General features: G+C 52.3%; 1 protein-coding gene across 1 annotated transcript in view; it reads left to right on the forward strand.

The window, feature by feature from the left end:
* Window positions 1-23,477, forward strand: part of CUX1 (cut like homeobox 1) — a 339,593-nt gene that overhangs the window by 306,427 nt on the left and 9,689 nt on the right. Inside the window, exons 21-24 of the mRNA XM_046667235.1 lie at window positions 6,975-7,277; window positions 10,604-10,792; window positions 17,247-17,511; window positions 23,209-23,475. Of these exons, the coding sequence (XP_046523191.1) occupies window positions 6,975-7,277; window positions 10,604-10,792; window positions 17,247-17,511; window positions 23,209-23,475 (1,024 nt within the window). The remainder of the gene's footprint in view (window positions 1-6,974; window positions 7,278-10,603; window positions 10,793-17,246; window positions 17,512-23,208; window positions 23,476-23,477) is intronic.

Here is a 23,477-nt window from a genome sequence, read left to right on the forward strand (position 1 = left end):
CCATGTTTCGGCTCAGTTTAGTGTCCACGTCACAATCTCTACATCTGAACTTGGCTGGGAAGGGTTCCAGGCAGGTGGGGAGCCTGTCACGGCTTTTGAAGCTGTCAGCTGGAGAGGCCCTGAAGCAAGGCAGCGTCCTTCCAGGCTACCAGGGCTCCCGCTGGACCGAGGACACCAGCACCAGGCACTCCAGAACCTTCTGTACATCCTTGCAGCACCGTGCAGCTGCAGCGCCGAGGCTCCTGTCCCCTCTGGCTCCATCTTCCCCTTTCTGCCTCTCCTGCACTCCTGATTCCCCTTCTCTCTGACTCCCTCCTCGCCCACATCTAATGTGCCAGGCCTTGACCATGCTGCTCCCTGGCCACCCTCCCCCCCCCCCCCCATCTCTTCCCTCCTCTTTCCCATCTTTCCATCCCTGTCTGTCTCTGTAGTCGCTTGGAATTTCCTGGCTTGGCACAAGCTCAAAGCCTAAACTATGGACGTAATGAAAAGTGGTGCATCAGACCAGCCGCCAGTTAAATAATGTTTGGGTTCTTGTCAGAATGTCACAGAGTACCCTGTCATTTTGTTTCAGCAACTTGTCCTTCTGAATGCACAGTTCGCCTTATGGCATGCCAGCAGTAAAAATGTCACTTACAATAATTACTTTTTGGTGAAAATGCTTGCTGACTTCCTACCTTCAAGCTGTTTTTTACACAGTGGGGAGATAATAAGAAATGACTTTATCCTGACTGCTCAAATGAACACTAAATGGAATTTGGGTTATTATTACTGCAGATAGAGGGCTGGGTATGGAAATTTAAACAGGGGATCGGATAAACTGCAGAGAGATTTGTCTCTGAAAATTATGGTGGGTGTGCATTTTCAATTGGCTTCTATTGAAAACTGAAGGCAGCTGTTGTTTGCCTGCTGTTTTTGGAATATAATATTTTTCATAATCCTTTTATAGTTCCTGAATGCCTTGTGTGTTTCAGAGGGCCCCGAGTCACTGTCTCTGTTCTCTCTGTCTTACTAACCAAGCTACTCTTATGTAAGATTCGAAGCCTCGCAAAAAATTTAATCCACGCGGATCACTTTTTAAATGTAACGCCTCACTTTGCTGTCAACATTGGATAGATGGACTGTGTAGCTGGGCTTTTAGAATATGCAAATGACCCATTTTCACTTGTCCCAGTCCTGCAGGCTGCAGACTCCTTGAAAGCAAGGTTTGTGTCTAATTTCTTTTATTTCCAATGCCTAGCAGAGTGCGTGACACAAAGTAGTAGGTGCTTTAAATCTTGGAGTGAGTGAGGGAACGAGTGAATGAAGAGAAGGCAGGCAGGCTGTCGTGCCTGCGGTGACTGGCGGACAGAGGATGGGTGGAAACACGTAGGCTTTCCACTCCTGATCTGGTTCAGATCCTTGCTCTAGTCGTGGGGCCTGGACCAGGTTGCAATGCCTGTCTGAGCCTCAGTTTCCCCGCCTAGAGCGAGGGGTTTGTATTTCCGCCGCAGGCCTGTTATGAGAATGGAATGAAGCCGTGTGGACCCACCCTCAGCACACTGCTGCATTCATATGCCGTACTAGATGCGTCTGGGTTCCCTTCCCTCATCCCAGGAGTGGACTGGCTTTTTGTGGCTCACAGTCGTGTTTCTGAGGCTCATGCGCGTTGATATGTGGAGCGCAGCGGAGCCGTGTCCTGGAAGGTGGCTGGTCACTCCACCACTGACGGCCACGCAGGTGCAGGGGGTGGGCACCACCCAGCTGTCCAGGTGGGCTGCTAAGAATACGGAACATCTGACTGGTTCCCGGCCGTGTGACTCTGGGCATGATGTCTCATCTCTGTCAGATGAGGGAGATGGAGGTGCCGGGCTCACGCTGGGAGTCGTTGTGAGGACTGAAGTAGTTCATTCCTGTGCCTTAGCCCAGCGCCCGGCACACAACGGCCCACAGGAAAGGTGAGCTTGAGAAGCAGCTGCTCTGACGAATGATGACAGGGCTTCTCAATATCGCCTCCCCCACCCCTGGGTGCCTGCTGCAGTGTCCCCTCGGAACGGCCCCCCACACCCAGCTGCCCAGGCCGCAGTGTGGGAAGCATGCCTGTCGCCCCTCCTCCGCGGCCGTCTCCCCGCCCGCACTCAGCCGCAGGTCCTGTTGCGGCAGTCTCCTACGTCTCCCTGGAGCCTGGAAACGTCTCCCTGCACTCCGCCCGTCCTCTTCCAGGCCACCCTGGGTCCTGCCTGGCCGACACTACAGCCTCCTCGGGACCTCCGGCCCCAGCCTTGCTGTTAAGAAGGTCATTCTCTGTGCTGAAGCCACAGCGAACTTATTTCCTTCCTTACTTTTTGATGTTAGGTCTATGATTTCAAACATCAAGAAAATGACAGAATAACTCAGTGAACACCCATCTTCCCATTACCTGATTTTCACCTTAAGTTTTGATCATAATTCAATCCTATATTTTTAAAAGAAAGAAAACATCAAAGATAGAGTTGAAGACCCATCCCTAACCTCACTCTTCCTGGAAGCCGACGCTGAATTTGCGTCCTGTGCATCCTGAATTTGCTCTCTGTCACTCCTGCACGTGACTCCGTGCCCTGACTGCCGCTCTAACAGCCACACCCGGCACACAGCATGTGCCCGCATCCAGCCCATAGACAAACGTCAGACTCTTCCATCCTGCACCTTGTTTCGTGGGCTCACCATTATGTTGTGGATGCTGGTACATGTGGCTCCAGCCTTGACGTCCTCGCTGCTGTTCCTAGCATCTGAACACGCCATAGTGTAGAGGCCCGGTCTCCTGGAGATGCATACTGTTTCCAGGTCTTTGCTCCTTCAGGCAAGGTCTCAGTGCCCACTCTAGTGCCCACTGGAGTGCCCGGAAGAGGAGCGTTGTGGGCTGAAGGGTGTAGGCCCGTCTTCGAATAGACCTTCCCTGGCTCCCGCCTGCACGAGGAGTAAAACAGACTTCTCAGCCCATTCAAAGGCCCTACACAGCCCAGCCGCTGGAGGCCTCTCTGCCTCATGTTCTTACCACGCCAAATTTCATCCATGCCTCAAACCCACGAGATGTCTGGAACACTTTCTCCCTTCCTCGCCACTCCTATCCTCCCAACTTAGCTGGCTACTTCCTGTTCATGCCTGAAGTCCACCTGAAATGTCACTTGTCCAGGAGGTCTCTCTGCCCCCTAGGCCCCTGCTGTGCGCTCCCATCTGTCTCTCATCGGAACACTCATTGTCTTGTAGGTACTTCTGTTTAGTGGCTGTCTTCCCTACGAGGTGTGAGCCCCAGGAGGGCATGGCCCCCTCTGACCCGTTGACTGACCCAGTGGCCTGACTCAGCAGACTGAGGGAATGAGAGAAAGGGTGAATGGAATGACATACTCTCCATTCATTGTTTCTGCCACCACTTCCTTCCCAAGTTTATATTGAAGTGTAATTTACATATGGTAAAACTGAGTCTTCTCTCATAGCTGAGTTCCATGAGTTTTGGCAAATCAAGATAAAGAATAATTACATCGTCCACCCCCCCCCGAGAATTCCCACATGCCCCTTTATAGTCAACTCCTGCACCTCACCCTGGCAACCACTGATCTGTTTTCTGTCCCTGTAGTTTTCTACCTTTTCCAGAATGTCATCTAAATGGTCTCATACTGGACGTAGCCATTGAGTCTGCTGCCATCGTCTCAGTCTTGTGCCAGGTGCTGTGGAAGAAATAAAAATAAGTCATGAGATTTATGGTGAATGTCGGGGACCTTTGAAACCGAGATGGCCCAAGAAGTAAAGAATCAAATTCAAGTTCACACAGCCTGCCCGGAGAGGTTGTCCCCACTCCTGAGTTCAGTATCTTAATGCCAAGCCCAGGACTCCTCCTTTTTTCTTTGTTTTGTTGGGTTTTCTTTTTTTTTTTTTTTTTGAGGAAGATTAGCCCTGAGCTAACTGCTGCCAATCCTCCTCTTTTTGCTGAGGAAGACTGGCCCTGAGCTAACATCTGTGCCCATCTTCCTCTACTTTATATGTGGGACGCCTACCACAGCATGGCTTGCCAAGCGGTGTCATGTCTGCACCCGGGATCCAAACCTACGAACCCCAGGCCACTGAAGCGGGATGTGTGCACTTAACCGCTGCACCACCAGGCCGGCCCTGTTTAATTATTTTTAAGTAGGGAGTGGAGTAAAGCCTTGTTCTTTCAAAAAGTGTGGTTTTGGAGCCGGCCCCATGGCCAAGTGGTTGCGTTTGCACGCTCCGCTTCGGCGGTCCAGGGTTTTGCCAGTTTGGATCCTGGGTGCGGACATGGTACCGCTCGTCAGGCCATGCTGAGACGGCGTCCCACATAGCACAACCAGAGGCACTCACAACTAGAATATACAACTATGTACTGGGGGGCTTTGTGGGGAAGAAGAAGGGGAAAAAAATGTGTTATTCTGATTAGAAGGCTCCATTTGCTAATTTTTGAAAAAGAAAAAACAAGTCCCATTTCCTCTTCTCTGTTACCACATTTCTTGTCCTGTAGGATGGTGAGTCACGCAGGCAACCACCCGTCGTCCTGCACCCAGGGCCCGGCCGCCTCACCAGGGGGCTGTGGGAGCTTGTTTAAAAGGTTTGGTTTTGTCACACCGGTCCTGCCACTGGAGCTGTGGCGCTCACTGGAAAAAGCTTCTCAAGAATGACTCTTTCCAGAGTGAGGTTCTGAGCCTGTGGATTTGTGGTCTCTCCAACAGGTCCATTTGCTGTTGCATCTGTCCATGCCTTTCCAAAAACATGGGCCCCATTCTGCTTTCTGTGACCCGAGACACAGTGACAGCTTGTGCACACGTGTCTGTCAGTGACTAATTGTCTCACAGGAAGCGCACTCAGCTTCGAGTTGTCTGTTGTAGTTTAGAGAGTGGAGGCACAGGTACGAGCCGGCCCAGCAGCCCTCGCCCAGGACATCTCGAGGCCCACGCGGCCTTTGTCTGCAGCCACGGTCGGGAGCACAGGGGGACACCAGTAACATGTGGCAAGTGCCTCTGTTTAGTTCTCTCAGGGCTTCTTCATCGCAAAAACCCACGCGAGTGGCTCACTAAGAACGCCTGCAAGAAAGAAATGTATCGCCTCTCGAGTTATTTGGGGGGCTCCGCTCCAGCTGGCACCCCAAACAGGGAGCGCACTGGGGCAGCAGCGCCAGGCAGTTTCTCAGCCGGGCGGCCATGATTCTGACCTTGCTATGGGTTAAAGGACACAAACCTGAGAAGAAATCTGTTTATCATGTGGGGAATTCATGCCATCCTTGACAGTACACAGTGAGCAAGATGGATGATCTGCCAAATTGGTCCCTCGCATGGGTGAATCAGGGCAAATTTACAGTACAATTCCTTTGCTGCTTCAGATACAAAAATAACATTTGCTGGGTTTTATATCCAGTTGTATGATGACCTGGAGGTGAGCAGAGAGAAGAAATCCGATTTGTAGGATTCAGATTGCCTTAAAGATTTATATGGACCATTTCTGCCGTTTACGTCTGTCTCTTACATCTTTCACAAACCAGTGTTTTTTTTTAACCTCATTTTCCAGGTTGAGGACGCAGGTTTATGTGGTGATGGTGGAACTCTGTACCAGTTTAGGATAATAAACGGGTTTATTGGTTGAATTACATTTCCCTTGTTTGGGATTTTATCTTTCAAGATATTTCTACAAAATACCCCTTATATTTGGAATACATTTTCCATCCTCTTGAGTTCTGAATAGGTTGCTATTCTGGATAGAATCTGTCCGGGAAAGGACACTCCAGTTACATGGCCAGTTGCAATTCATTTATTACTCGGGGTTACATTTTGTTTAGTCAGGTGGCAAGTATTTGGGAGCCACCCATGTGTGCTGATGTTCAGTGTGTGGCCTGCCCACTGCGACTTATCATCTCTCAGGGGCCGTGGAGCCCACGTGACAGTGCCTGGCCCAGCTCCAACCACATGGCACTGTGGCGTCTTACCACGTGCCATTCTCAGTGGGGGTGGGGAGAGATCGCGCCAAGACGCCATGCCAAGGGCAGATTGTACCTCGTGGATAGGCCCGCAGTGCCAAGTCACTTTGCATTTTCCTCTTGGACACCGTCTTTCTCTGTATCAGGAAATTAGGAAATGGCTAAAGCCTTTATTCCAGACATCCCAAAACTAGGATGGATGTCGGTTTTACGGGTGATGCTAATGGAGAGGCCAGAAGGGCATGGGTCAGCACTCCTCACTGGCCACCAGCAATGAAACAGAGGCCCTTCTTAAGAAAGGGGCGCATGGGGGCCTGACCGCCCACACTGACCCCCTCTCTCCCGGTGCTGGTGCCAGCGTGGCAGAGATGAACTAAGAGCTCGGCTTTTGGGAGCACATCCTGGGGTTTGACGGAAAGCAGGGCGAGCGCTCCTGTGCTGTTGGTTCCCTCCAGGTTGGGTGCTGTGGGGCCCTCCGGGAGTCACAGTGAGAACCAGCCTGGGGTCCCAGAGTCAGCACTGGCCGCAGGGGGCCAGCAGCCCACACCTTAGGTCTCCAGGGGTCTTCATCCCTGCGTGACCACACATCGTGGGCAGCCCTCATTGAAAATAATACGTCCATTTGTTTTGTTCTAGAAATTATGGACAAAATAAGTATGCAAATTATAATCTAGCCAGGGTACTTCTGAATTACAGAATTAGGGGGCTCCATTAGAAGAAATCATGACAATGATAGCACATGATTAATATGACAGATTTTTTAACAGAATGCCCTTTTAATGAGCCTTCAGAAACCTTTTATTTAAACCCCTAGTTTTCCTTCTGTTGCTGTTATTTTTTATTTTTTAATGCAGAAAATGAGAGGGTACTCTCAGTCAAAAGACTATGAAACAGTTCATTTAGATCCGCAGACTGCTATACTGTATCCTCCTCGTTCGGTCGTTCCACGAGCATCTCCTAGACAGGGAAGGTAGACAGACGGGCCTGGTGAAACTCAGCTGTTTGAGCCTCGGTTTTCCTTGTGCTTGAATTACAGAAAGCACTCCAAAGACCTCTGCCAGCTGCAGCCCTGCACCCGAATCTCCAATGAGCTCTAGCGAATCGGTGAAGAGCTTGACTGAACTGGTCCAGCAGCCCTGTCCCCCCATCGAAACCAGTAAGGATGGCAAACCACCAGAACCCAGCGACCCGCCCGCCTCAGACTCCCAGCCCACCACCCCACTGCCGCTGTCTGGACACTCGGCCCTCAGCATCCAAGAGCTGGTAGCCATGTCTCCAGAGCTGGACACCTACGGCATAACCAAGAGGGTCAAGGAGGTGCTGACCGACAACAACCTCGGTAGGTGCCCTCCCTGTATGCTAAGTCAGGAGGCAGGTTGTTTCCTGTGGGAGTTCTGGGGAAGAACAGGTGGGGGGGCACTCAGGCTAGGCCAGCGAAAGGGTTTAAGCGCTTACAGGCTACCTGCATGAACACAGAACCTCCTACAGTTGTGAACACTAAGGGCTCATGAGGGTGCTAGAGTTCTACAGGCCAATCCCAGCCCACTCCCGCTCCTGCTCGGCCCCTGCGCCCTTGCCGGGACCTCTTGGAAGGTACACCTGCAGGCCGGAGCCCACTCAGGCCACCCACTCAGACTGCCCTGATTGGGACATGCCCAGGACAGCCCCAGATCCCTAGGGGGCGCCAGAGCTGGGGAGGATCAGCAGCATCTGGGTGGCGTAGTGGAAGAGGCTGACAGACTGGTTCACATCCTACCTCTCCTACTTCATGTGCTGTGATACTGAGCCAGCTGCTCTTGGAGCCTCCTCGGTAAATCCTGAATAACGATGCCGGACGTGGGGTTGTGAGTAGCAGCAGTTCCCAGCAGCCTGCCTGGCAGCGCAGTCTCTCTTGCTATTGTCCTGCTGTCTCCTGCAGCGGATCCACTCCCCAGGCTCCACCGGGGTGAGGCAGCCCCTGGAGAACTGAGCTCACCACCCCTCCCCTGGGTTTCAAACCTAGGCCGGTTGCCTCGCAAATATTAGGGTGTTTTGTCGTTTTAAACCATTGTGCTCCTGCAGTGAAGTGTGGACCAGATGGGGTTCCCCTGGTCTAGGCATCCAGAGCATGGAAACAGCTACTCCCCATCACTTCCATCCTTCTTGTTTCTGGTGTAAAAGTCAGTTAAATGAGCACCATTCTCCGTGGTGCATGTTAAGACAACCCCAAAGAGTGGCTAGAATTTGCCAACTACCTTCAGGAGGGGCCTTCTCTGTTTTTCCCAGGGGACAGAAAAAGAAGGGAGTAGCAGTGAAATGGGTTCCAGTAAAGTTTGTGTGGTCACCCAACAGCCTAGGGTCAGGCCAGCCTGTCTGGTTGAGGCCTTCTACCCACTGATTATGCAAAACAGCAGGAGAGAAAACATTTTTAATTCAGTTAATCGTGAAAATTAATTTAATTCATAAAAATGAAAATTTAGCTGTTGATTTCCTTCAATGGCTGTGAAGTCCCATGTGCTCAGCAAGTATTAAAATGTGCGAGGATTTCTAGACTTTAGTTAATCCTTTACCTTCTAGTCTTGTCACAAGTCCAGGGAAGCAGGCCTGGTACATTATTGCTGCCCACTTCCGTATGGGGAGTGTCATTTCATGTAAACGATGAAAATCAGCTGAGGAAAACTCATTTTCAAACACTGATCAGTTGTGAGATCGTGAACGTTCAGATCTCATCCTTGGTCTTCCCATCGTATCTCCATCACTGCTGGGGTTTTAGCTGATGCTGTTCACGTGCAGCCACAGCAGAACCCCACTGGCCTTGGAGCTCTGTTCTCAGATGCCGTGAAGCAGGAGTCAGTGACCTGAGGGGTGAAAACCTTCATTCAGACAGATGACTTCTTCCTCTTCGTGAAGGAACTTCGAGAAAAGCCCCCTAGCAGCGTCCCCCGGGCTTAGCGATGCAAAGCAGTCTTCATGGTTGCTCGAACTGGTCTTAGCTTCTCCAGGAAAGAAGCTGCCTGTCCTACTGGGGTCTCAGTGGAGTAATGGACACAGAGGGGCCAAATTACAGCTGAGTTAGGCAGCGAAGATGACCCTTGGTCAAGACCCAGGCATCTTCTTAACCTCTGACCTGGGATCTCGGGGTGTTCGTGGGTCGATCTCTTGAAACCATATGCAGAATGTATGTGCACAGATTTTATCAGGCGAGGGTCTCTAGCTTCTTCAGGTTCTCAAATGAGCCTGTGACCCACAAATGATTGAGAGCCACCGCTGTGAAACCTCTGGAACTAATAGACATGATTTCCAAAAAGAATCTCTTGATTTCCCCCCATATAACTGGGTGGGCCAAGCAAATAGTAACTAGCCATTCATATATATCACTTTCCTGAACCCAGCAAGCTCCATGGAATGAAATGAGATTCATTCATTAGGATTAGGTAACATTTATTGAAAACAGTCACATCAAAAAACTGGTAACAACTTGGGATGTTGCAAGCTAAAGTAAGAGTCTAAAAAGCAGAGAAACCATGAGTTTACAAATCAGTAAATGTATCTCTAAGTTAAAATGACTGACACCAAAAAAATTAATTTCTCAAGTGCAAAGCTTTCCATGCAGTCAACTTTTACTTGGAGTCCCGCTTTTTCCAAGGCAGTGCCCTGCCATTTTCTCACAACTACCTCGTGAGCACAGGTGGTGGTGTTTCCCACTGGCCGACGGAGGACGTGAGCCGGCCATCCCCGGGCACCCTACTACCCAGGGAAGAGCCGCTCTCTGCCCCGGCGTCATGTTTTGTACGCTTTATGGTACCAGACACTGGCCTCTCTGATCCCAGCCTCCACCGCCACCTAATGAGTCCTGTTCATTTAAGTTCTCCCACCAGGTCGCTCAGGCGATGCCTGATTCTCATTTGTACCTTTAAAAGTGGTGGCCCCCCTTAACCTGCAGCTGAATGGCTCTCAGAGAAGAGGAATTTTCTTTTTAAGCCTCTGACAAACGTTGCAGACTTAATGCCACTGTGCTCTCCAGAGCAAAATGCCCTCTGATCGGCCTGGGGAGCAGGCTGCCCACCACGGCCGCAGAGAAAAGGCCTCGAAGAAGGGGTTTTGATCCACTTTGAGCTCCAGTCAGCAGAGGCAGCTTAGACTGCGGGAACAGACTTCAGAATTGGAAATGGCCTGCTTTTCAGAAAAACAGAGCCGAGGAGCTCTTTCTCCTTCTCTTTCCTGCTGTGACCCTGGGTCAAGTGGTCTGTTTTCTCAGCAAGACCTGATAACCTCGCTAATCGTGAAAGGAGCCGGTGCGGACAGCCCTGCGGTTTGAGGTTGTACGAGAGAGGTCTCCTGCCTGTGTGCTGCTTAACCTCCTGAGCTCGGGTTTGGGATTAACCGCCTCTGATAAACGCCGCAGGCACTAGCCAGGCCTCAGTTCATCCCAAGCCCAAAGGCTTTTTTGAGAGAAACATTGTGTGGAAGCAGAATGCAAGAGTAATACTGATTCTGTCAAGTGGAGTTTGTCAGAAGTCTGGGCAAAGAAATGCTTTTACAACGTGCTTGCTCCCAGCCAGGACCCAGCTGACCAGACTCTGGGCCTTTAAACCCCGTGTCTGATTTTAGCCTTGACACGTGTTTGTCCTTCCAGAACCCTGGGTCTCAGTGATGACACCTCTCTCGGTTCTGTTTTCTCTCTAGGTCAGCGCTTATTTGGAGAGACCATCTTAGGGCTCACTCAAGGCTCCGTCTCTGATCTCCTTGCTCGCCCGAAACCCTGGCACAAGCTCAGTCTGAAGGGACGGGAGCCCTTCGTCCGGATGCAGCTGTGGCTGAATGACCCCAACAACGTGGAGAAGCTGATGGACATGAAACGGATGGAGAAGAAAGGTAACTCCCCACCACCTGCCCCAGCCAACTGGCTTCCCATTTATAAACACGCTGTTTCTTTTAAAGGCTTCCCACAAAGCTGATGGGGGACATTGATCCATGACCAAGGGACTGTAAGGCAAGGCAAAGGATTTTTTGACAATCAGCAGCAGAGGAGGACCTAAGAGGAATGGCAAGATTTGTGGTTTTTTCTCCCCAGCAGCCTGAACCCAAAGACATTTCGGCCCTGGGGGCCACCTAGTCAATTTCTCCTAGTCGCCCTGGGAGCCAGTGAAGCCTTTGTCTTTAAGGAGACTAAGGCCACCGAGAAGGGAGCACCACAGTGCTTGGTGACGGCTCGTTTGTTGACGTTTGTCTTGTTGGGTGGGTAGGGTGTGACAACATGTATTGCACACGTACCACATGCCGGGGCTTCCATATCTTATCAGAGAGATGATTAATAAATGCATCTGTAGATAAGGGGCTCGGGTTCAGGGAAGGTAGGTGCCTCCATTAAGGTTACTCAGCCTGAAAAATTTGCTGAGCAAATTCCTGCCAGAACAGCCTTCTCTCTCTTGCTGTTACTTTATAGTTTATGGGCTGTGGAGGATATGGCCTCCTGGAGGGCTAAGTGCACCTCTTTTCTCCGAATGCTTCCAGAGCCTTCTGGAACATTGATGAGCATTGTTCTTGCCCCCTGGAGGCTACAACACAGGAGAAATCCTAAAGGATTTCCATGGTGGTGGAAAGTAATACCTACTCTGCCTCAAGGTCTGCACTCCCACATGCTGCTCCTCATTAGCAAGCCCTCCCCTCAGAGGAGACAGTCCTGGGGCATCTGCAGTGCTGTGAGCTCACTCAGTGGCTGAGTCCCTTGAATGTGGAGATGAGGCACCAGCTGCTGGTCTGGCCGTGAGAAGCTGTGACACCTCCTTAATCTAATCAGCTTCTGCAGACAACTTCAGCTAAGAGCAGGTATCCCAGCCACCCCTGGGGCTGATCCTGGCCCCATCCCCGTGCGTCCCAGCCATAGGGGGATGGAGCCCAGGCTCGTAGCCTCTGAATTCACCAGGAGCCAGCCAAACATCGCTGTTCTCACCCAACTAGGGAAAGGGCAGGAGCTCCGAGAAGGAGCCAGAGTCTCTGATGCCTCCTGCAGGAGCTCGGTGGGCTGGCCCTTGTTGTGACAGGAGGGCCCTCCAGTTCCGGAGTGCCTCCCATTTGCTGGATGCTGTGCTGAGACTTCACTCACTCCACACAACTCCGTCTAGTACACGTGTCATTATCGGTGAACGACGAGGCTGGGGCGGGACACAGCTTACCTGATTTGAACAGTTGGCATAAGTAGGGAGCAGGAATCCATGGCTGGGGCTGTCAGACTTCAAAGCTGGTGCTCTCAGGTGTGTGTGCTGCCTGCACTGAGCACCTGCCACGCTGGGACCATGCGCCCATGCAGCCACCTTCGCCCTATCCGGGGCCCTCCCGCGGGCTCTTGCCTGCCCCCAGGTGTGAAGACCAAGGCTCTGACACAGGCCTCAGTGCTGCAAGCTCCAGAGGCCTGGGGCCACATCACCCCCCAAATTTTTTAACTTTTTAGTATGGGAAATCTCAAACATAAAAGCAGGGAGAATGATATCATGAACCCAGTATATCCATGACTGAATTTCAACAATTGTCAGTACTCACCCAACAAGCGGTTTGACAGTTTTCTGCGCTCTGTCGGAAGGCAGTGCCCTCCCTCCTCGAGCTTGCTGAGGCTGCCGCTCCCAGCGCCAGGGAGCTCCCTCCTGGCGGCAGCTCAGCATCCAGGCTGCCTCTGCCGAAGGCCTCCTGCTAGACATCAGCACAAAAGCGAGCCCTGGTTCTCCCACTCCTTGGCGTGTTTCTCCTCCTGGGCCAGCAGGAAAGGCCCTCAGCCCCCACAAACAGATCTTTGGGGGCTTCCTAGACCTCCATTTCTCCTCCCTCGTGGGCTCTGGGCGCCATCTTGTGTTACAAAAGAGTTATTGTTTCAGCAAGCCCAGGCCCCTCCTCACATCCCAAGGTCCCTAAGTGGCTGTGGCCCACTGTCTTCTCTCGCTAGTAAGGATGCTCACTAAAGGAGTCTTCACCAGCCCCAGCAGGAGACCAAGGCCCCTGATCCGTCACACACAAGATCAGGTGACCCGGAGCACAGCACTGCCTGTGGTTTCCCTAGACTCCTGGTCACCCACCCGGGGGGAGGGGGCTGGCTGGGCAGACCAGGGTCGTTTCTTTCTGGCCTCTGGCTCTATCATAGTAATTTAGCGGGGAGAAGATCTGCCTTCTCAGTGGTTTCCTAATTCTATTCATAAAATGGCAAGTGAATTCAGTCCCTAGCCTAAGTTTCTACACCTCTGAAATGAGGATAGTAATGGTAGCTTTTTCCGGTTGTGAGGATTAGAAAGAATGTACCTAGTACAACAAGCTGCTCCCAAGTGCTCAGTAAACGACCGTTATTAAAGAATTTATATTCCTTTGAAATAGGTGAATAAGTTGTGCTCCCTCTATTAAAAATTCTGCACCAGTAACCTAGACCGCAGGACTCACGTGTACGCTACGCTTGCTTCTTGTCCAGAAAGCCTTTGCTGCTTCTCCCTTCAGCGCGAAGCTTTTATTGCTCTCCTTCCTTCCTTCCTTGTAAACCTTTCTCTCCCCTCATCTACCTTCTGCGTTCTATTCCCTTTATGAGATGGCCCTTGAACCAACCTGTTCACACAGTACGGGCACCTGGACACGCGCACACACATGCAGCCTTGGCTAGCTCGTGGTCTCGTGGAGGCTACAGATGGACCCTGATGATCCTGTCTTCTCCAGTGACACTGGAGACCTGAGTGCCAGTGCTGCTGACGTGCGTCTCCCTGGCTCGCAGTGGCTCCCACTGACACAGCCTCGGGCCCTGCTGCCATGCCACAGCTGGGAAGCCAGACAGGGGCAGTGGCCACCATGTGGCAGGGCAAGCGGCCACCATGTCGTAGGGCAGGGCAGGCGGCGCTGCCCAGGACAGACTTAGGCCAGGCCTTAGTTCTGTCACTTACTAGCTGTGTGGCCTCAGGCAAATTGTTTCACCTCTCTAAGCCTCAGTTTCTACATCGGTAAACAGGGGTGATAATGGCCTCCCCCCCCACAGCGTAACTGGGAGGATGAAATGAGAAATGTCAGCTGCTGCTGCTGCTGCTGACAATGCTGCACTCTTATTACTATATAGTGTGTGAATTGAATATTAGTTTTAGTCTTCTGTTGTTTTTAAGAAGTTTTAAAGAATTTTCAGACCGTATTCAAAACTAGTCCACTAGGAAGATCACTCTGGATGATTCCTTTGCTCAAGAAGTCCGAGTGGTTTTAACTTGCAGCATAGTTGGTGATTAATGACGGTAACAACCGGCAGGGGCAGATAAAGCACAGAAAGCACGGATAGAACAGAGAGAGCCTGAAATCCAGGAATCACCTCCCCTGTACTTCACAGTCCACTCAGCACGTCCCCAAACAAGAGTCGCACATGAGTCCCTGAGCCTTGGCACTGCCCTCTCCCACCGCGCCCCCCAACCTCTCTTCCACAGTAGAGACACAGTCACTGTACAGGTGCCCCCTCGTCCCGGCCTCTGCCGCTCGCTGTCTCTGCTGCCCCTTTCGGGTGGGCCTCGTGGCCCCAGGCCTGAGCCTGCTCCAGCCGCTCCTCCGCCTCTTCTCCTGGGTTGAGCCCTCGCCCCCTTGAAGTTCATCCCAGCACCTTCACATTCAGTCTCCTCCTCATCTCCATCACCTGCCAGCCTCCTGCTCCCTCTCTACCTCGTCTCAAGACTGGCTCCTGGATCACTGCCTTCCTCCGTGCCCACGTCCTGCCTCCTCCAAGGGATTTTAAGGCCCATCTGACCCGTCCAGCACCCCGGCCTCCAGTTCTTTGACCTCCTCAACCCTTGGCTGCTCCCTCAATCTTGTTATCACCCACAGCTACTCCACCTCAAAGCCCAAATTCAGGTACCCCACTCACTGACCACATTCTGCCATCCTTCCCTCTGCCGTGTTTCTCCATTCACTGCACCTTACCCAGGGTGGCCTCCAGCCCCTGTATCCCCTCCCCTGCTTTCTCCCATCACATTGCCCTCTGCTGCCCTTGCCTCCTTCCCCAGACATCCCAGAATCCATGCTCCATCACTTCAGTACGCTCTGGACATGGTCCTCTCTCTCTCACCTCCTTCCGTTCCTCGTCCCCCTGCAATCCCAGCCTTGAATCAGAGCCCTGCCAGTTTCCTCCACCCAGCTTCCTTGGTGTCTGGGACCTGCTGGAGAATATCCCAGACCTTCACGGGTGGGTGCTGCCTCAGCTCAGTGGGGTCCTTGTGCTTCTCCCCACCCCATCCCCCACCACATTTCCCCTCACTTCAGATCACCTGTCCTCTGCCTTCCTACTTTGTAAAGAAAACAAACGCCATCCACTGCCCCCACCTCAGTCCCTACAGACTTGTCTGTATGTCACCCACCTTCCCTCCCTCCCTGCCCCTGTGCTCAGGCCCATTCTCCTGCACCATCAGTGATCACCCTCTCACCTGTATCACCAGCTCTGTCAGCTCTCTCCCCTCAGCCTGGAAACCTTACCAGCTCTCTCACCTTTAAAGACCCTCCTCAACCCTGGATTTCCCTTCTTGAAGCCATCTGCTCTCTCACTTTCCTTTTACAGCTAGGCTTGTTTTTTGTTTTTTTGGTGAGGAAGGTTGGCCCTGAGCTAAATTCTGTTGCCAATCTTCCTCTTTTTGCCTGGGGAAGATTGTCACTGAGCTAACATCTGTGCCAGTCGTCCTCTATTTTGTACATGGGACGCCACCACAGCATGAGTTAATGAGCAGTGTGTAGGTCCACACCTGGGATCCAAACCCACAAACCCCAAGCCACCGAAGCAGAGCGCACAAACTTAACCACTGTGCCACCGGGCCGGCCTCTGGGCTTCTTAAAATAGTAATTCATGCTCACTGCCTTCACTTCCTCACCTCCCATTCACTATGAAACCTACTGCTGTCTGGCTTCTGCTCCCACAGCTCCACTGTGTCTGTTCGCCGCCGTCTCCAGTTCTAGCCTGATCACTGAATCCAAAGGCCATTCTGGGTCCTTGTCACACCTTCATTTCTGCAGCCCTGACATGTTGACCATCACTCCTCACTCATCCCTCTGTTACGCTGCTGTCTCCTGGTGTTCCTCTCAGCTCTCTGTATCCTTGCAGGCTGCTGCTTCCTCTGCCCGGGGGTGTTTTCCAGGATTCTGTCCTCGGCCCTCTCTTTCCCATCAAGATCATTGACTTCAACTACAATTTCTGCTCTAGTGGTTCCAGATTCCTCTCTCTAGCCCAGACCATTCTTCTGAGCTTGATACCTATCTATGCAGCTGCCTACAGAACTCTCACTGTGGATGACTCAGAGACGCCTCAAACTCCACATTTCCAAGACGAACCATCATCTTCTCCTTTTCATCTGCTCCTTCCATGGTGCCCAACCCAAAGATGCCTCCACCCACCTCATCTTCCAGGCCTGAGCCAGGGGGCCATCCTCAGCTCCCTGCTCCTTAGTCCTTCGTTTAATCAGTCCCCAGGCCTGTCAGTTCTACCCCGTAACATCTCCACAGTCCAGCTGCTCTTCTCCAGCCCCATCACCGCCGCCTTGGTTCAAATCCTCGTCATTCTTACCTCCTAACTGAACGCCTTCCTCCCAGCCCTCCCTCCCCTCCATCCTCGAGACTGTAGCCAGAGCAGCCTTCAGGAACATAACATTGATCACATCATGCCCTTGAGTCACATCTTTTCATTTCTTCCCATTGCCTTCAAGTCCAGATTTCCGGCCTACCGTGGCTCTGCCCATCTTGCCAGCTTTATGTCTGACGACAACTCCTCCTACCACCACCCCTCTGCATGCACACAGGCACACACACAACACACTTGAACCGTGCTGTTGCATGCCTCTGTGTCTGTGTACTTGCTGTTCCCATTTTCTGGAGCAGCCTCCTGCCATTTTCTGCTTCAACGCCTATTTTTTCTGGTTAATCCCTCTTTGTCCTTCGCGGTTCAGTTTAAACATCATGTCACCTGGGAAGCCTCCCCCACCCCTCCCCGGGCTGCGCCGAGTAATCTCCCCCAGTACGCCGCTCCAGGGGACCCTGCACTTGCCTCCCTTAGTGCACTCTGCCGGGGTCATCTGTCTATACACTTCTCTGCGTCCCCCACTAAAGTGTCAGGGGGGACACATTACCACAGAGCAGCTCCTTGACGAGTGTGTCATGGGTTTCAGAATGGTTCCAGTCCGAGTGCTTTTTCTAGTCCAAGTGTTTTGAGATGTCCTTGGAAGAGCAGGGCAGAATAGCCAGCTACTCACGTCATCGCAAGCCGACACTATACCGTGTACCTGGGGTCAGGGGCTCAGGCGGACTTTCCAGCTGGGCCTGCGCCTCAGTCTGCCCTCTCTCCCTCCCTCAGCATACATGAAGCGGCGGCACAGCTCAGTCAGCGACAGCCAGCCCTGTGAGCCCCCCTCCGTTGGCATTGACTACAGCCAGGGCGCCAGCCCCCAGCCCCAGCACCAGCTGAAGAAACCCCGAGTGGTGCTGGCTCCTGAAGAGAAAGAAGCTCTGAAGAGAGCATATCAGCAAAAGCCATACCCGTCACCAAAAACCATCGAAGAACTCGCCACCCAGCTCAACTTGAAAACCAGCACTGTCATCAACTGGTTCCACAATTACAGGTACGATCCTGCCCTCGGCCCAGTACATGACGCTCCACACAACACGCATTCCGCCCTTGGGAAGAGGCCGCTCTGCTGCAGAGCGCAGCCACTAAAGGTGCACAGGAGTGAAGTTCTAGGAACTCGGCCCTGGCAGACTGGGGACTGAGAACTTGGTCCGTTCTCAGTGGTTCAAGTTCTCAGTGGTTTGGTCAGTTAGGCGGTTTTTTATGCTATTTTATTAGAGGTTTTGTTTGTTTGGTGAGGAAGATTGTCCCTGAGCTCATGTCTGTGCCAGTCTTCCTCTGTTTTTTATCTGTGGGACACCACCACAGCACAGCTTGACGATGGGAGTGGTATGTAGGTCCCTGCCTGGGATCCAAACCCGTAAACCCCGGGCCACCAAAGTGGAGGGCGCGAACTTAACCACTACACCATGGGGCCGGCCCCTTTATTGGAGTTTTTAACTCCAAAGGTGTAGGGTCATGTAGTTAGACACAGTTCACATCTGCTATGATCAGAAAAAAGAATCCTCTCGGTTATGTCATTTAATAAGGGAGAGTGCAGGCATTCATGCTTCTGTAGGAGTGGATGTTTCTTAGTGATTTTTGGATGCTTTCTTGGGGTCTTTCACAGTATTGTTTTCCAGATTAAGTTGATTAGTTTGGTAATTAAATAAATAGTGTAAGACCCTTCTTTTGGGGAAGTTCATGAGTTAATGAAAATTTATTGAGCACCCAGCAGATCTCCAGACGCTGACCTAATGCTTTAAACAACCTGATCCTCACCCTATATAATAAGGGGCGTAGTATTATCTGCATTTTGCTGATGGCAAACGTAAAACCCAGAGGGGCTGAGTCACTTCCCCAGGCAGGGAAGGGCCCAGTGCTCCCTACGGAACACAGTCAACTGAGGGCACGTGTTTGGACTGGATCATGGAATCCACTGAAGATAACGAATGCTGATCGCAGCACTAACCAGGACTCCCCAGTAGAAACCAAGAATGCCCAGGGGCCTAAGGGAGATTCCTGTTTCTTTAATTCTTTGTATGGGGCCATCAATGGAGGTTCTCCTCAGAACATCATTTTCTCTAGGGCTCAGTAAAAATGGGGTCGGTGCTCCTGGTTGTGCCAAGGTGACAAGTACATGTGTGTAGCCAGGGCCGGCAGCGCCCTCAGCAGTTACTCACCTGAAACAGGGGGCAGGCAGTAGAAGATCCCAGACAGTCTTAGGGGCTAGAGGGAGGAGCTGTCTCTAACTGGGCCCTGCCTCATCTGATACGCTCTGCTGGAGTTTCTGGAGGGGCCCAATAAACCTCCCAGGCTCCGAACAAATTGGGAAACTTTAAAATATTAGATGGGAGCCAAACAACACCTGTATAAGACTAAGTTAGTAAATGCAGCTTAGCAGGAGAGCCGAACAGACCCACTACCTGACCCTTGGAACCAGGCACATTTACCCATGATGGCCACACTGGCCCCAGGCAGGCCTCCCCATGTGTGCACTGGCTCACATGGGGACAAAGAAGGTACATGAGCTGAGCACAACCAGCCTCTGCATCCTAAATTTACCAGTCAGATAAAGGCGGAGGCAGAGCGAGGCCGGCAGTTAGAACAATGGAGCTCCCTCTACAGGGAAGGTAACTTCCAGAGTGGTAAACAAGCGAACTGAGGGGGAATGACTGGAAGTGTGGGCAGAGATTCACCGGAGCCCCTCCCTGCCAAGTGTTATGCAACCCCGTTTCACTTTCTAGGCACAAAGGTGCATTTGAATATGTACTTTCGAGTCGTCTGCAAGTTATGTCCATTTTAATTCAAGTTTATAACTCTGGACAGGAGAGCACGATGCTGTGGATTACCCAGTACCTGGGTAACTGTGCTACTGATTACACAAAACATCCCCAAAGCCATTTCCCCTGGCCCTGCTGGGCCCACCTTTTTCCCAGCTCCCCCTCAGGCCTCAGCTGAGTGGCAATTGCTGCCTCCTGGCCAGGGCAGGCTCTCTCCAGGTTTCCCAGCTGCTGTCACTCATCTTGCTGGCCTCCTGACAACCATGGTAATGCCCATCACATGATGATCAGCTGGTCCTCGGGGAGATGCCTCATTTATGCATTTCACATAAGCAACTTCAGCTCTACACCCTTGGCATAAAATAGAGAAGGAAGGAGAGGGGGGAATAGCAGTAGGAACTCAAAACTCAGTAAATGAGCTCAGGTCTGGATCTAGAGTAGATGCTCAGTAAATATTCTCCTTCAAAAATAACTCCACAACCAAGGGTGTAAGTCAAATAGGAAAACCAAGGGCAGAGATGAGTTTCAGCTGCAGACATCTGGAAAAATATCCCGGAAGAAGCAGGAGATGCACAGGGTCTCGAAAGAACTGAACTAGAGACTTTTATAAGCCACGAAATAGGTCAGATGAGAAGTGAGCACGAGGTCATTCAGAATTGGCATAAAGCCCAAAGAATGGAAATCACTTGCCTTAGATCACCCGGGAGGTAAAGTGTAGAGCAGAGATTCCAGCTGAGCAAGCACTGTCTCCCTGGCTGTGGCTCTTCCACTGAATGCTCAGGACAGGCCCCCTTACCTGGTATACCCCACAGAGCTTCAAACGAGGACAGGCACAGTGCACTGAATGTGTTTCATTCCTAAGCAGGAAGGCAGTTCCTCACATTCTTTCTGCAGGAGTTAAACAGAAGTTGATTTTATTTTCTCCTTCCCCCACTGGAACTCTCAGGGAATAATGCTTGGGTCAGTTTTTGCCCCCATCGAAAACATAAAACTTGACTTCGTGTTATCCTTTCACCCTAAAGAAATTAGAAGTATCTTACAGTGACCGTTTACCTAGAATTGGGGCCAGGAATGCCAGAACAACATACCACAGGACACCTGCTCTCGTCCTGGAAGGACAGGTCCACACCATAGAAACTCTTCTGGGCCCTAAAAGCCGTGGTGTCCTGTGAACTGTCTGAAAGCCAGATCTGCTCCTGGGACCTGGTCTTTCTGGCCCAGATGACAGTATTCCTCAGACATGGAGACAAATCTAGGCTAAGAAGGATGATGTCTTGGGGCCGGCCCGGTGGTGCAGCGGTTAAGTTCGCACAGTCCCCTTCTCGGCAGCCTGGGGTTCACCAGTTTGGCTCCTGGGTGCGGACATGGCCCCGCTTGGCAAAAGCCATGCTGTGGTAGGCATCCCACACATAAAGTACAGGAAGATGGGCACGGATGTTCGCTCAGGGCCAGTCTTCCTCAGCAAAAAGAGGAGGATTGGCAGTAGTTAGCTCAGAGCTAATCTTCCTCAAAAAAAAAAAGAGGGATGATGTCTCATTCTTTGGAACAGTAATATGTGCCAGGCACTGAGCCAAGAGCTTCACAGATGTGTTATCTTGTCAGAGCCTCCGGTCAGCACTCAGGCCCATTTTACAGAGAAAGGGTATGCTCACTAACAGAGCTGGTGAGGGTGGCAGCCCAGATCCCAAGCCCCAGGCATGACGCTGTCCCTCCCTCAGCCCTTCCACCTCAGCCTTAGCACTTACAACAGGGGTGTGTCACTCAAAAGGCAGCTGGCTGGTTAGAAGAGTTCCCCTTTTTTTGGGGGGTCTACTTTGTGTCCTATATTATATATTAACATTTTATTTAATCTTAACATCTCTGCAAGGAAGATACTGTTCTCCACATTTTTCAGATAAGAAAACTGAAACTCAGAAAGGTTAAGGAACGTACCCAAGTTGCACAGCTACTAAGAGACAAAGCCAGATTTCAAACCCAGGTGTGCCTGGTTCCAAAAAGCCTGTGCTCTGTTCTGGGCCAGTCTGCTCCTGAGACTCAGAGTTAGTGCTTGGGCCTGGGGTCTGGCTAGGGCCAAACCCTTCAGCACCTGTCTAGCCTCCCACCTCCCCAACCAGGGTTGGATGGGAGTGGGTGTTCAGCCCAACTGGCATTCTCAGCTGCCAAGGGGCCTGAAAACCAGTAAAGAGCAGGTCTGCCCTCCCAGGAACCTGTGGCAGAAGCTGCCATTTCACAGGCTCCCAAGGAAGCCCCAGGGAAGGAGGAAAGTCTTCTCTTAGCCCTAGAGCTGCTGGAGGGTTTCAGGACCTCACCCTGCAGCCCTGGCTCAGAAACATCCTCAAGACAAGGATGAGAGCTCACCGTGTGCAGGGAGCAAACTATGGAACAGATCACCACCACCAGAGTTCTGACACACTGACAGAAACGAGAGCCGGATTCTCCCCAGCCCTAGCCCTCCCCACATCCAGCACGGGTCCTGGCCTGTAGTAAGCTCTCGAAAAACCTTACCTTTATTGAGTTATATGTACTGCAGAAAATATTTCCATGCATGCCCAACCCGTGGGCTTTGTGCAGGCCCAGTCTCTGCGAGACTCTGGGTGGTGCTAAGGCACCTGAAGATGCCTGTCCACTAAGGGCTTGCACATCCTCAGAGGCTTTTTCAGCTCTTTGGAAGAAACACCTAGAGAGCCTTCTGATTGAGCCTAGTACTGTGAGCATGATGGGAGGAGAAACCGTGGAGCAAAAACAGACATAACGAGAGCCCTTTCCTGACGTCAGCCAGGGCTCCAGAACAGGGAAGGCCACGGCCCTCGGCAGCTGTTTCCTTCAGACCCAACCAAGTACCGGAGCACATTTTCCACTGCAGGCTGACCTCGGCTTGATTAAAACTTGCTGGGTGTGCTGGAGTACATATTTGGTCTCCTTCCTGCTTGATCAAAAGTGACTGTTCCCTGGTCGTCTCCTTTCAGAGGAGGAAGTTAGATGAAAACACACAACTTGGTGGAATTCCACCTCAGCCTTGACCAGAGCCCCTGGCCTATGGCTCAGAGCTGGACACTGAAGATTTTCATTTGGGGCCCTGCCTAATAATTGGTTCTCTCTCGCGCCGTGCTGATGAGGAAGCAGTGGTTATCCATCATCCTGCAGTTCCCTTTATTAATTCAGTCAGCGCTGATTCTGTATACCAAGCACCATGCTGGCCTGACATGCAGAGAGTAAAGGGCACCTCACCACTCATAGCCTTGGCCGAGGAGGGTGGGATGGCGATGGAGGGAGCGTGCCATTAAGTGAGTGACACTAGCTATGTCGGGGGAGGGAGGGGATTTCCCCCTTAGCCCTCGAGTTCTTGTGGCTGGACTAATAATAAAATTAATACAAAACAGATTAACAGGAGAAAACCCAACTTAATACACACATACAGGAGATCATAAAAATGATGCATGAGAAATAACCAAAGCAGGCAGGTGCTATACTTTTTACACAATCAATCAATCGGTGAGGATCTGACAGGACAAACTTAAGTTTGGGGAGTTGATTAGGAAGCAATCTAAGCACAGCTGGGCTTGGGGCAGTCAATTCCTGAGAAAGTCAGCAGGTGTGTCTATCCAGGCTTCCCCCCGAATTCCCCTTCTCCGGTGACGTGACGAGGCCGTCTCCCTCTCTCGGGGCGGCGAGGGCACCTCCCGCGGGAGCCTGATCTCCTGCCTTGCGGGGGAACAGAGCGGGTCAGTGCCCCTTCGGCACTGCCGCCTCTCAAGTGGCTTTAGTTCCGAATAATCAGTAGGCCAGCGTGGGCCCGTCGGGCGGCAGCAGCAGCGGCTCCGTCCTAGTGGAGGGGGGACGGGCGGAGCCGTGGGGGCCGGCGGGCTGGGCTGGCGCGGGCGTCGGGACCGGGAGGCGGCCCCCTCACGGCGCCCGCTTGTGTCCCGCAGGTCTCGGATCCGCAGAGAACTGTTCATCGAGGAGATCCAGGCCGGCAGCCAGGGCCAGGCCGGCGCCAGCGACTCCCCGTCGGCCCGGAGCGGCCGCGCGGCGCCCGGCTCGGAGGGCGACAGCTGCGACGGCGTGGAGGCCGCCGAGGGCCCGGGCGCCGCGGACGCCGAGGAGTCGGGCGGCCCCGCGGCCGCCGCCAAGTCTCAGGGAGGGCCGGCCGAGGCGGCCGCGGCCCCGGAGGAGCAGGAGGAGGCGCCGCGGCCGGCGG

This window comes from Equus quagga, chromosome 7, assembly GCF_021613505.1.
Source record: "Equus quagga isolate Etosha38 chromosome 7, UCLA_HA_Equagga_1.0, whole genome shotgun sequence".
NCBI classification, from domain to species: domain Eukaryota; kingdom Metazoa; phylum Chordata; class Mammalia; order Perissodactyla; family Equidae; genus Equus; species Equus quagga.